Source organism: Babylonia areolata, chromosome 7 (assembly GCF_041734735.1).
Source record: "Babylonia areolata isolate BAREFJ2019XMU chromosome 7, ASM4173473v1, whole genome shotgun sequence".
Taxonomy (NCBI): domain Eukaryota; kingdom Metazoa; phylum Mollusca; class Gastropoda; order Neogastropoda; family Buccinidae; genus Babylonia; species Babylonia areolata.
In genome coordinates, this window is record NC_134882.1 from 39,475,361 (window position 1) to 39,489,985 (window position 14,625).

General features: G+C 40.6%; 1 protein-coding gene across 6 annotated transcripts in view; it reads left to right on the plus strand.

Annotated features, from left to right (window-relative positions):
- The window catches only part of LOC143284025 (anoctamin-7-like), an 88,727-nt gene that overhangs the window by 25,642 nt on the left and 48,460 nt on the right, over positions 1–14,625 (plus strand). For 5 of the 6 annotated variants that reach the window (XM_076590574.1, XM_076590578.1, XM_076590579.1 and 2 more), the window contains 7 exons: positions 1,954–2,017; positions 3,058–3,276; positions 5,062–5,137; positions 6,236–6,336; positions 7,406–7,508; positions 8,732–8,764; positions 12,238–12,577. In XM_076590574.1, coding sequence (XP_076446689.1) covers positions 1,954–2,017; positions 3,058–3,276; positions 5,062–5,137; positions 6,236–6,336; positions 7,406–7,508; positions 8,732–8,764; positions 12,238–12,577 — 936 coding nt within the window. The remainder of the gene's footprint in view (positions 1–1,953; positions 2,018–3,057; positions 3,277–5,061; positions 5,138–6,235; positions 6,337–7,405; positions 7,509–8,731; positions 8,765–12,237; positions 12,578–14,625) is intronic. The other variant, XM_076590577.1, reaches the window with a different exon arrangement.

Below are 14,625 nucleotides of genomic sequence, written 5' to 3' on the forward strand. Positions count from 1 at the left end.
ATAAATTGGCCCTGAATTAATTTCAGGTCAATGGATGACCTGGAGACAACCAGAAAAGGAAAATGAATAGAAGGAAACAAGTAGGTAGAAAAAAAAGGTGACCTTTTTACTTATACAAAATCAATGATTCTGTATTTCATGAATCAGTGGTCAACATGACATGGCATGATGAAAGGAAGCTGTCATTTTGCTGTTGTTGGCAGTCTCCATTCTCTGGAAGGGACGGTCACTCAGTCTGGCTCCACATCTAAATGATTGTTATCATCAGGGGGCATAATATGTTGTGTCCTGCGTATGTTGAATCAGAGCCGGCACTGCAAATGTCGAATCAGAACTGGCACTGCTGAGCACCACCCAAGTGACTCAGCAGCAGTGCAGGGCCTCCTCTGGTGTGGTGTCCTGGAGCCAGTTGCATTGCTCGGACGGAAGAGCCTAGTATCATTGTAACCCGCTACTAACTGTGTGTAGTATGGAACTGACCAATGGCGTAGTTCGGTCAACATAGGCATTTAATACGGAAGAGCCTAGTATCGTTGTAACCCGCTACTAACTGTGTGTAGTATGGAACTGACCAATGGCGTAGTTCGGTCAACGTAGGCATTTAGTCACGTGTAACTGTCAAAAAGTCAGAACCAAGCAATGCAACTGGTTCCTGGCCACCTAACATTGCTAGCTCTATGTGGACCATCTGGTGCTGAGGTGCAGCAGATGGACTGGGGTATTGTCGTGTATTATGGCCTCAGAAAGAGTAGGATGGGAGTATATATATATATATATAGTCAGTCGTGTCCGACTATGACCATCAGAACAACAGAGGAGGCAACTGCTGTTCCGACTATTTGGGCTAGAATTTGATAATAGTGGAGAGTGTCTTGCCCAAGTACATCCCCACTCTCTCGGCCAAGAGGGTTTTAGGACAGTCGGCATTGGGGATGGTTCCCAAAGGCCAACTAGCCCCCAAGGCTGCAGCACTAAGAGCCAGTGCAATTTTGCCTCCTAGTTTGAGAGTCATAGTCCCTTCACAAAAGACTAAGCTGTAAATGGTTTCCCATTGACTGGAGAAAACCATTGATAATACAGCTCTCACTTTGCTGTTGGCCCAAATGTAAACTTACGTCAATCTGTGATATAAGCTGAGTGTGGGAGTAATGCCACTGAAACAGTGCAGATGAGTGGGGCAGCAAATAAACCCCCCTGCCCCCACCACCCACCGTTGTTCTCTTTAACATTTGATGATGACGTGGATGCTTATATAGCTACCTATAAACATGGGGTCATTTGCACAACAGGCTGCTTACCTGTGTAGAGCCGACTGACGGCTGCCATTGGGCTGCTTATCATTCATTTCCTGTGTCATTCAATCAGATATCAGGCAGCACCAATAGATCCTCAGACAGATATGTAGCATTTTACGTGTATGACCATTTGTTTATTTACCTACATCATGTAGGAGGCCATTCTCCGTTTTGTTGGGGGTGTGCATGCTGGGTATGTTCTTGTTTCCATAACCCACCAAACACTGGCAATATTTAAGTCCAAAGATTGAAAGAAAGAACTGACCTTCTGTGATTTAGTGCCAGAGAAAGATGGTCTGTCAGGTTAGGATATGCTTCACACTGTTCAGCGTCACATCGGCTTGCACCAGTTCAGCATTTTTTTTCTCTTCCAGACTTCCACTCTTCCAGACCTTCCAGAAATGAGAAATACTGTGCATGCAATTTAGTTTTTATATATACTTTGTTTTGATTTTAAAACGATTGGAAATGGCACATAATTAAAAAGAAAATGTATGTGTGATATTATCTGGGTTTTTTTTTTTAATGAAGATTTCTATTCAAAGCTTTTTTTTTTCCTTTAAAAATGTTGTTGTTTTTATCAGTATTCTAAACAGAAAAAGAATATGAAAAAACAGAAGTCATTGCTGTAAGTGTCCTTGTCTTGTTTGTGTTTCAGGTATTCTACCCTGGCCGTAAGTGAGGGGCTAGTGGTGGAGAAGAAGAGGATTGACTATGTCCTGGTTAGTGGTTTGTATTAGTATGTATATGCATTTATATGTTTGTATATATATGTCAGTGTGTGTGTGTGAGAGAGAGAGAGAGAGAGAGAGAGAGTGTGTGTGTGTCTGGCTAGTGGTGGAGAAGAAGAGGATTGACTATGTCCTGGTTAGTGGTTTGTATTAGTATTTATATACATTTATATGTTTGTATATATATGTCAGTGTGTGTGTGTGTGTGTGTGTGTGTGTGTGTGTGTGTGTGTGAGAGAGAGAGAGAGAGAGAGTCTGTGTATGCATGCCTGCACATGTTCGTGTGTGTGTGTTTGTGTGTGTGTGTGTGTGTGTGTGTGTGTGAGAGAGAGAGAGAGAGAGTAAGGACACAAAGGTTTTATAAACTACATATTTATCAATATGTGTGTTTGAGCATGTACTTTTGTAGTATAAACTGAAACATTAAACATGATACTGATGATGTTATAACAGGGTGTGAAAAGATGGGGCTTCTTCATTCTTGAGACAACACACATACACACACACGGACTCTCACACACACACACACACACACTCTCTCTCTCTCACACATACACACACACACACACACATCACAAGAATACCATTAAAAGGTGTGAAAAGATGGGGCTTCTTCATTCTTGAGACAACACACACACACACACACACATGGACTCACACACACACACACACACACACACACACACACACACACACACACACACACACATCACAAGAATACCATTAAAATAACATCACTAACATCTTGCAGATGTATGTAACAGAAGGAATAAAGCGTTCTGAAGCGTTCTGATGTGACAGACAAATGCGTGTGCACACACTTGTGTAAGTGAATGTGCATGCACGTATATGTGTGTGTGTGTGAGTACATGGGTATTTGCTTCAACTAATCTAAACCACAGTTAACGGGGAAACAGCGTTTAACAAAAAACGAAACAAGAAAAAAAAAACAGACGGACGTTGCCATGATCACAACAACGACAACAACTACGAACGGATGTTACCATGCTAACGATTGTCGTGTCTCTCAGGTACACGAGTACCACGCCAACGACGCCCAAGAGTCCAAGAGCACCAAGGAATGTCAGCGTGACCTTGACCGGGCCAAGTTCACCACGCTCCTGAAGCAGCAAGGGTTCACGGTGCAGACCACTCACATTGGCAAGTACATCTACACCAAGCTCTTCTGCCCCTTCAAGAGGCTGTGCCGCGAAGCTGAGAGGGTCAAGTTTGAGATGCCCATCAAAGACGTGAGTGGAGGGGTGGGGTGGGAGTCGGGGTGTGGATTAGGGGGTGTGGGGGGGATGCAGGGGGTTGAGTGGGGGTAGTCAGGGGTGTTGTGGGGGTGGGGGTGTGGCGATGATGATGATGATGTTGAGGGTAGTTTGTTGGAGTGTGGGGTTGCAGGGTGGGGGTGTGGCGATGATGCTGATGGTGTTGAGGGTAGTTTGTTGGAGTGGGGGGTTGCAGGGTGGGTGTGTGGCGATGATGCTGATGATGTTGAGGGTAGTTTGTTGGAGTGGGGGGTCGTAGGGTGGGTGTGTGGCGATGATGATGATATTGAGGGTAGTTTGTTGGAGTGGGGGGTTGCAGGGTGGGTGTGTGGCGATGATGCTGATGATGTTGAGGGTAGTTTGTTGGAGTGGGGGGTTGCAGGGTGGGTGTGTGGCGATGATGCTGATGATGTTGAGGGTAGTTTGTTGGAGTGGGGGGTCATAGGGTGGGTGGGGTGGCGATGATGATGATGATGAGGAGGATAGTTTGTTGGAGTGGGGGGTCAACGGGTGGGTGGGTGGCGATGATGATGATGATGAGGAGGATAGTTTGTTGGAGTGGGGGGTCAACGGGTGGGTGGGTGGCGATGATGATGATGATGATGAGGATAGTTTGTTGGAGTGGGGGGTTGTAGGGTGGGGTAGGGTGGCAATGATAATGATGATGTTGAGGGTAGTTTGTCGGAGTGTGGGGTTGTAGGGTGGGGTAGGGTGGCAATGATAATGATGATGTTGAGGGTAGTTTGTTGGAGTGGGGGGTTGCAGGGTGGGGTGGGGTGGCGATGATGATGGTGATGATGAGGGTAGTTTGTTGGAGTGGGGGGTCGTAGGGTGGGTGGGTTGCGATGATGATGATGTTGAGGGTAGTTTGTTGGAGTGGGGGGTTGGGGATAGTGTGGGTGGTAATGATGATATGTGGTGAGTGATTGAGTGATTGAGTTTGTTTGTGTGTGTTTGTGTGTGTGTGTGTGTGTGTGTGTGTGTGATTCAAGTCTGGCACAGTGTGTTTTTAAAAAAAAGTCCTTAGCGCTAAGCTAAACTTAGTGCTGCTAAGATTGCTTGTGCAAGTGAGTCCCGCTTCTCTCCACATGGCCTGTGTTGTCAGTCTCTTGTTATAGAAGTCTCAACTCACTCTACCCCACTTACCGAGTATATCAATAATATACAGTTTGTCCTGTATATTAAAACTGTCAGCTGCTGCAGCAGAAAAGCGAGCTCGCAGAAAAGGGACGGCTGCCAACAGACCAGCATCAGCTTACTCATGTGACCGCTGCGACAGAGACTGTCTCTCTCACATTGGTCTCTACAGTCACAGGCGACGCTGCTTGGTCCAAGCAGACAGCCCAATTAGACATTAGGTCCATGGTCAGCCATGACCGAAGGAGGCCTACTACAATAATATACATCCATCCGCATCTGACTGTTTACAGACATACTCATAAAAGAGCACTGCGCTAGAATGGAAAATTCTCATTCAGCTGTTTTCGGGATTTCTTTGGTTTGGTAACTTAAACTCGTTCTCAGATGGTTTGCTCACACCCCATGTTGGCACTGTTTGCTTTTGCATTGAAACCCTGTTCAGTGCACATGTTTGCATACACACCTGGCTGCTTACCTGGGCAGGGGGAAGAAACTCTAGCGGTGCTCATAGGGTAGAAAGAATTGATTGTGTAATGTCATAAAGTTACAAAGCAAATAAATGCTTCAGTTTTATTTGCATCATTCTGTTGCCATTGTTTTATTTACTTTTTTTTTCTTCAGAGTGCTAAACTGGTAGCGATGTCAGAGACATGGTTCTCACGATTCCTTGACAGATACTTTGAGACTGACGATCAAGGTAAGGTTTATTTTGTGTTGGATGATCTGTCAGTGGTTACTTTGATTTCTTTTCTTCTTCTTCTTCTTCTTCTTTTTAATCCACTGTAAAGATTGTTGTTTTCTTTGCAATCAGTGCAACACAATCCACATTCAACACGTATTAAGAAGAAAACCAAAAAGATTGGATATTCAGTGAAGTGAGCACCACAAATAATGACAACAGGTAATGCCTGTGGTGCATATCAGTTGTTTGGAGTGACAGTCGACATCACCAGTGCGTCATTCACATTTGTATTATCATGACAGACACTGAAATTTCAGAGTATTTCAAATAATATGAACAGTTGATGCGATGTTCCAAAGTCACTAGGTCTGCAGTCATTTTTTATTTTTTATTTTATTTATTTTTTGCTGTTCTCTGACTTGTGGTTCATAGTCATCATGTCTATTTTTGAGAAAAAACAGACAAGGAAATTATAAGGATTTGACATTTTGTGCTTATTTGAATTTCTCAGAATCAGTTTGAGGTACTTAGACTGAATCAAACGTGGGTGCATTGGTCTTTTTCATGCTGTTTCAATAGTTTCAGTGTGATATGAGTTTTATGTTGACTGAGACATATGTGAATTGATATTTTTAATGTTGTTTTAACTGATATTTTCTTCTTCAGCTGACTGTAAGAACTTAGAGTATTCAGCCTAGAAATAGCCCTTTGGTAGTCAGCTAGGCTATAAGCCCCATGACTTGATTGATTGAATTTGATTTTGATGATCATACAACATGCAATCACACAGGTGACGACAGATAAGGGAAGGGAGAGAATTAAGATCCAGTGAGTTCCTGATGTGCAGGAATGTTTGAGTGTGTCTACGTACACATGCATATGTCTGCTCATACACATGCATTTCATGCATTTCTCTTTCTCTTTGCTTAGTATGTTTGTTTTTGGTTTATCATGGTAATGATGATGACTAAGTTTGCGTTTAGTTTATTTGATAATGATGATAACAATGTTGGGATTGAAGTTTCTTGAATATCATTTTCTTTTATGTGTGAGGTTTTGGACGTTGAAGAAACAGGAAGCATATTTTTAACATTAAATTACACATTTGGGCAGATGATTACATCAGCACACAGTTTGTCATGAACAAGATTGAGAAGTTTGAAGGTCACGAAAATCCAAATACGTTCTTCCGTCCTGCGGTTCGATCTTTTTTGGTAAGTCTGGAAGCGACTGGTTGTAACTCCTCTGTGTGTGTGTGTGTGTGTGTGTGTGTGTGTGTGTGTGTGTGTGTGTGTGCGTGTGCACACATGTACGTGTGTGTGTGTGTGTGTGTTTTGTGTGTGCAAATTATATGTGTGTATGTATGGGTTGGGGCCGGGGTGTGAATATGTGTCAGTGGAGTGTTAAGCCTGGGTGTTTCTGAGATTGTACATTGGTGTTAGTGTGTGTGTGTGTGTGTGTGTGTGTGTGCATGTTCATGCATGCTGGTGTGAGTAGGCCTGCATGTGTGGGTGTGCACAAGTTCAATGAATATTGGCCATTTTTTTCTTATTTAGTTTCCATCTTTTGCCACGTGTATATCTTTTGTTCTTAATATATTTTGTCGTATTCACATATTTCACTTATTCATTTATATTGAATATTTATCTTATTTTATTTTGGGTTAATGTCTTGTATATATCTATGGTAGTTTGTGTTGTTATTTTGTTTTGCTTCAATCTAATGATGATGATGATAATGATAATAATAATAAAGATACATGATTTTTCTGTGGCGCGATATCCAGTACCAATGCTGCTCAAAGCACCTTACATCATACAGTGGAATATAAACATGCCTTAAAAAACATTTCAACAGCTCTCTGCCCACAAAAAAAATATACAGTGTGTTCACATAGATCAAAACGATATTTCAGAAATGAATCTGATAATAAAAGTTATCTAGTAAATAAGGCTTAGATTAAAACAAAATGCATTTCATAGAAAACAGACACACACACACACACACACACACACACACACACACACACACACACACACACACACACACACACACACACACACACACACATTAACACCAATGTACAATCTCAGAAACACCCAGGCCTAACCCTCCACTGACACATATTCACACCCCGGCCCCAACCCATACGTACACACGTTTATTTTGTATGCAAGCTGGACAAGAAAGATTATTTTGGGGTGGTTGGGAGAAGGAGGTTAAAGCTGGACAGATATTTTGTCATTGTTGTTGAAATATCAGTGACTGCAATGATATGTGCAGACTCATCACATACTGATCAACCTCAACATCGATGAACTGGGTGACGACTTGAAGGAAAGACAGAGAACTAAAGAGGAGGCCGAATCACCTCAGAAAAAGAAAGGTGTGTGTGTGTGTGTGTGTGTGTGTGTGTGTGTGTGTGTGTGTGTGTGTGTGTGTGTGTGTGTGTGTGTGTGTGTGTGTGTGTGTGTGTGTGTTTGAGTTCCCACGACATTAAGTGTGAATGTTAATTTCTTTCTTACAGTTAGATTTTTAGTACATTTAATTTTATTTGTCATTTTATTGTTTTATTATGATGAAGTGTCATTGAACCCTTCGTCTGCAGCTGATGCTTTGACTGCAGACCCTTCTCTGCCAGTACAGTGTCTGTGAGGGTCTGAGTTTGATTCCCACTCTTGCCGTTTCTCCCCCTCCACTAGACCTTGAGTGGTGGTCTGGACGCTAGTCATTCGGATGATACGATAAACCGAGGTCCCATGTGCGCACATAAAAGAACCCACGACAACAAAAAAAAGTTGTTCCTGGCAAAATTCTGTAGAAAAATCTACTGCACGCAGGAAAAAATACAAAAAAAAGTGGTAATGCTGTAGTGTAGCGACGCGCTCTCCCTGGGGAGAGCAGCCTGAATTTCACACAGAGAAATCTGTTGTGATAAAAAGAAATACAAAATACAAAATACAAAGTTTGACCAGAAAATCAAATTGAGCTTCTTGTCATTCTGATGAGACGATAAACTGAGGTAGATGATAAACCGAGGTCTCATGTCGCAGCTCACATTTGGGGCACTGAAAAAGAACCCTTGGCAACAAAAGTGTTGACCTTTGGCAAAAGTTATCCAGAAGAAATCCACTCTGATCGTTACTCAGGTATATGTATGCATCCACTTGGGGCCTGACGAGCGCAGATGTGGTACAGCATACATTGATTTGTCTGAACTGTGATGTCTCCTTGAGATGAAAAAACTTGAAAAGTGAAAGTGCTGCTGAGGAGTTTGCGTGTCAGTTAAGGGCTGTCACCCTTAATTGGGATTTATTTATTTATCAGTTGTCAGCCTTTGTTTGGACTTGTTCATCTGGGGACAACGTTACTTTTGTTCAGCAAGATCAACGACACCACTTCAGAACAAAAAAGAAGTAGTACTTGCAGTTATAAATTATGCTACGCTGTTCTTTTTTTCTGGAACGCTCAGCAGTCGAGAGATTAACTGATAAATGTTTTATGGGATCTAAAAACAGTTTCTGATTTAAAAAGAAAAAAAAAATTATAAATTACTTGCATTTTGAAAACTCGCCTCTGACCTTTGCTATGAAACGACGTGTCTCGCAGATGAAGAACAGCCTTTAGCGGTTAAGCGCAAAGGTAAACTCTTTACATATGATGTAGTGTGCACTTTGACCTATTGTCCATCGTTCTGTTGTCTCTTTGTGCTTTGGTTCCACTCTCTGCATGCTGTCTTGGCACTGAGCTGTCTCAGCTGTTTGCACTTTCATCTCTCTCTCTCTCTCTCTTTTTGTGAGTGTGAGAAATCTCTTTGTCGAAGCTGAAAACTTTTTTTATGCATTGGATAGAATGTGTTCTGATCTCTAGTTTGTCACTTTCTTCTCTCCGGCACTGTCCAGTCGTTACACTCTGTGCGTGCTGTCTTGGCACTGAGCTATCTCAGCTGTTTGCACTTTCATCTCTCTCTCTCTCTCTCTTTTTGTGAGTGTGAGAAATCTCTTTGTTGAAGCTGAAAACTTTTTTTATGCATTGGATAGAATGTGTTCTGATCTCTAGTTTGTCACTTTCTTCTCTCCGGCACTGTCCAGTCGTTACACTCTGTGCGTGCTGTTTGGGTACTGGCCCAAGTTTTAACTCTCTCCATACGAACGGCGAAAGAGACGACGTTAACCGCGTTTCACCCCAATTACCATCATCAAAATATTCCAAGAGGAATGCTCTTATACTGAAGAGGTGAATGTTGACAAAGAATAGCACAATTCTTATGACGGAAGCTAAAGGTTGGGTCATTCAGACACCCACTGGACATCCGAGGGGTCTGTGTAGAGGAGAAGAGAGGACTGGCCGTACTGAATGAGTTAATAAGCCCTTTCAATACTTAAAAAAAAAAAAAAAAAAAAATTATTATTAATGAACATGAGAAATCTTCTGATGAACCTTGAAGTCTGGTCATTTTTTCTTTTCATTTATTTATTTTTTTATTTTTTTATCCTTTGTCTGTGCTCTCTTCCAACCAAGGACAAGCGCTGACTGTTGGAAGGACAGAGCTTGTAAGGTTATTGTGAGAAGTGTTTTGATTGTTAAAAACTTTGATGTACCTTACAGTACTACAGTGGACGGCTTGAACAGAGGTTTTGTTTGCAGTTTGTTTTTGTTGTCACCTTTTCCTGTTGTCCTTTGGATAATACTGAATTTCTTTTCTTTTCTTTTTTCTTTTTCTTTTAAAAAAAAAATTTTACTGTGTTTTTAACTTAAAACTAATAACATCAGGCTTATGTTGTCATTGTTATTGTATAATAACAGTGATACGGATGATGACGATGATGATGATGCTGATAATGCTAGTAATAAAAGTAATAATTTTAATGATAATAATAGATTTTAAAAAAAGATAATGATGGTGATGATGATAGTGAGGATGTTAATGGTAATAACAATATTAGTAAAAGTATCGTCACCATATTGTTAGTGTTAGAAGTTTATTCATCAGTTATTTTCATTGTTATTGTTGTTGTTATACAACAACAACAACTACTACTACAACTATTATTATAAGTATGTCTGTCTGTCTGTCTGTTTCATGTTTGCTCTCTTCTTCTCTCCTTCTCTCATTCACTCTTTCTTGGAGAGGTTTAATGTTATTTATCTAGTGTTGTTTTTTTTGTTTTGTTTTTTTTTTCCTTTAGAATTGTGTGTGTGTGTGTGTGTGTGTGTGTGTGTGTGTGTGTGTGGAGGGGGGAAGGGTTGGTGTATTGTGTGGGGGTTCTTTCTTTCTTTTTTCTTTTTCTTTTTTTTTACAACTTTTTTTTTTTTTTTTTTTTTTGTTTTTTTTGCTGGTGGTTAGTTTCTTATAGCTAGTGCCTTACTTACTTTCTTTTGATATTCCTTCTCAGCTTCTCTGTTTGTGACTCTTTCCCCCACTTCAGCATGCTTTCTGCATGGTGCTCATATTTTCCTTTGATTTGAATGAATGCATCTTGATCTTTTACTTTCCAATGTGCTTGTGCTTGTGCTGTCTTGCTCATCATCGATTCTGTCTTTGCATAATTCAGTAGAACATTTGCATCATATTTCAGATACATACAACACACTGAGGGGTTATGTAGCAATACTGTTACAGAGATAGAGTTACGATTGAAAGGGAAAAGAGAAAGAAAGCAACTATCCTGCATGATGCCATACAAACTTTCAATATTATAGGGAATGATTACATAACTTGAAAAGACAGCAACCATCTAACATGATGTCACACTACCTTTCAGTATGATAAGGAATGATTACACAACTTGAAAAGACAGCAACCATCTAACATAATGTCACACTACCTTTCAGTATTATAAGGAATGATTACACAGCATGAAAAGAAAGCAACCATCTAACATGATGTCACACTACCTTTCAGTATTATAAGGAATGATTACACAACATGAAAAGAAAGCAAACATCTAACATGATGTCACACTACCTTTCAGTATTATAAGGAATGATTACACAACTTGAAAAGACAGCAACCATCTAACATGATGTCACACTACCTTTCAGCATTATAAGGAATGATTACACAACTTGAAAAGACAGCAACCATCTAACATGATGTCACACAACCTTTCAGTATTATAAGGAATGATTACACAACTTTAAAAGACAGCAACCATCTAACATGATGTCACAAAACCTTTCAGTATTATAAGGAATGATTACACAACTTGAAAAGACAGCAACCATCTAACATGATGTCACACAACCTTTCAGTATTATAAGGAATGATTACACAACTTGAAAAGACAGCAACCATCTAACATGATGTCACACTACCTTTCAGTATTATAAGGAATGATTACACAACTTTAAAAGACAGCAACCATCTAACATGATGTCACAAAACCTTTCAGTATTATAAGGAATGATTACACAACTTTAAAAGACAGCAACCATCTAACATGATGTCACACTACCTTTCAGTATTATAAGGAATGATTACACAGCATGAACACAAAGCGACCTTCAAACATGATGTCACACCACCTTTCAGTATTATAAGGAATGATCGCGCAGCATACAGTCTTTATTTCAGTTCAGGTCAGCTTCATGACGTGGTTATAGTCTCACAGGGTTTACACAGGGCAGAGATACTGATAGTGGCAGGAATGAGTTTGTTTTTTGTTGTTGTTGTTGTTGTTTTGTTTTTTTTGAAACTCACAGTAACTGTTAGGTGCCGATGTCTGGTTTATGTGAGCACTGTTTCTGTTCATTACATGATTCCAAGATAACGAAAGTCAACATGATGTGATATGATGCAATCCGTTTTTTTGTGTGTATGAACAGCAGAGGCAAACACACATGCATGCATGTATGCATGCACACATGCACAAATGTGCACACACACACAGACACACACACACAGACACAAACACACACATACACACACACACACAGTGGAAGGAAAGAACTAAGGGGCCCCACCTTCCCATGCCAAGCCCTAGACACAGCGAACATGGACTCACTGCCCCCGACTGCCGTGAAAGAGAACAGAACTTTTAACCTTTAACCCGACGCAGCTTGACACAGTTTTTTTTTTAATGTCCCCCCTCCACCCCCACCACACACTTCAGGCCTGGCCTACATGCTGATGAAGGAGAACTACACAGATGCCTTCGTGCTTCACGACCAATCGGCTCGCAGCTCCGTCAGGGGGGACAACTTTCTCCTGGCCTCGCAGCAGGAGGAGGTGGGGGAGGGGGCGGCGGTGGGGTCGCTTCCAGGGCGGGATGCTCGGCGGGAGCTGGATGACACGTGGACCCGGCCCCTCAAGTTCCAGCCTCTGTGGAAGATCCGCAACTACTTTGGGGAGCGCATCGCCTTCTACTTCGCCTGGTCCGGCATGCTGTGCACCACGCTGTGGATCCCGGCGCTGTTCGGGCTCTGCGTGTTCTTCTACGGCATTTACGTCAGGTGGGTGTAGCATTTTGATAACATAAAACCAGTATACATACAGGTATATATATATATATATATATATATATATATATATATATATATATATATATATATTGTACTTTCATGAGGCTGATCCAGCACTGTTTGGTCTGTGCGTGTTGTTCTACGGCATTTACGTCAGGTGGGTGTAGCATTTTGACAACATAAAACCAGTATATATATATATATATATATATATATATTATATTTATATACATTGTACTTTCATGAGGCTGATCCACGGCTGTTCATTCTGTGCATGTTGTTCTGCAGCATTTACGTCAGGTGGGTGTAGTATTTTGATAACATAAAACCAATATATGCATATAGTACTTTTATGAGGCTTACTCCTCATGTGATGGTCTCTGTAGAATCTACATAAGGTGAGTTGAACGTGTTTAATAGTAACAAGAACAAAGATTATATATAGTACTTGCATGGTGAAAACTCCCCCATATAATGAGTTCTGGGGCATTTTTTTTGTCAGGTGAGCTGAGTGTTTTGAATGATAATCACAAGAAGAAGAATATAATATAGTACTTATATGTTTTTGTTTGTATGGTGTGTGAAGCGAGAAGTTTTGTTTGAAAGAAATAACTTGATTTTGTTTGTTGTTGTTTCTTACTCTTGTATGGGGTACCACCCTAGGCGAGTCATTTTCTGAGAGAAACTACTTGATTGTTTTTCACTCTTGTATGGTATGGGAAGTAAGGGTGGGTTTTTTTGTTTATTTTTTTTTCAGAAACTGCATGATTGTTTTGCCCTTGTGTTTTTTTTTTGTTTTTTGGGTGTGTTTTTTTACACTTGTATTGGAAATGAATCTTGTTTAAAAGAAAAAAAAAAACCCAAAACACTTGATTGTGTGGTTTTTGACTCACTTGTGTAAACAAAGTGAGTCTATGTTTTAACCCGGTGTTCGGTTGTCTGTGTGTGTGTGTGTGTGTGTGTGTCTGTGTGTCCGTGGTAAACTTTAACATTGACATTTTCTCTGCAACTACTTTGTCAGTTGACACCAAATTTGGCGTAAAAATAGGAAAAATTCAGTCCTTTCCAGTCATCTTGTTTAAAACAATATTGCGCCTCTGGGATGGGCACAAAAAAATAAAGAATGAAGCCTAATTATATGCAAACTGCATTTACTGTTATATTTATATTTTTTGTATTTTCTAAACTTGGCACTTTGATCTGATATTCTGACCCAACAGCTAGAGCAGTCATTATTATCATTTTTTGTTCAAACAGGAACTTCTTTTGCTAAGCATGGAAGTTTTATTTATTTTGCAAACATTTTGGTGCAGTAGTAAAAAAAGGGAAATTACTCTGTAATGCTGGGGAGTTAATTTGCTTTAAACTGATCTTTCTCATCTTAAAAATTACATTTTGAAATTATACTCAATACATAAAAAAGCTTGGATTTTTTTTTTCTTTAAGTGTATCACAAGTGAATCTTGAAGGCCTTGCCTCTCTTGTTGTTTTTGTTTTTAACCCTTGCATGCAAAGTTTTATTTTGTTTCTGTCTTCATTTCACAACATTGGCATGATTCAAACTGGTCAAAGCGCTTTCAGTTTCTCAAAGAGGTGCCGCTGTCACTGCATTCGGACAAACCCATACAGGCTCCACCACATATGCTGGGTAGATGGCTGACGGCTGCATAATCCACCACACTCTTCTTCTTCTTCTTCTGCATTCACTCATATGCACACGAGTGGGCTTTTATGTGTATGACTGTTTTTACCCCGCCATGTCGGCAGCCATACTCTGTTTTCGGGGGTGTGCATGCTGGGTATGTTCTTGTTTCCATAACCCACCGAACGCTGACATAGATTACAGGATCTTTAACGTGCGTATTTGATCTGCTGCTTGCATATACACACGAAGGGGGTTCAGGCACTAGCAGGTCTGCACATATGTTGACCTGGGAGATGGTAAAAATCTTCACCCTTTACCCACCAGGCGCAGTCACCGTGATTCGAACCCGGGACCCTCAGATTGACAGTCCAGCGCTTTAATTGGCATGATTTAA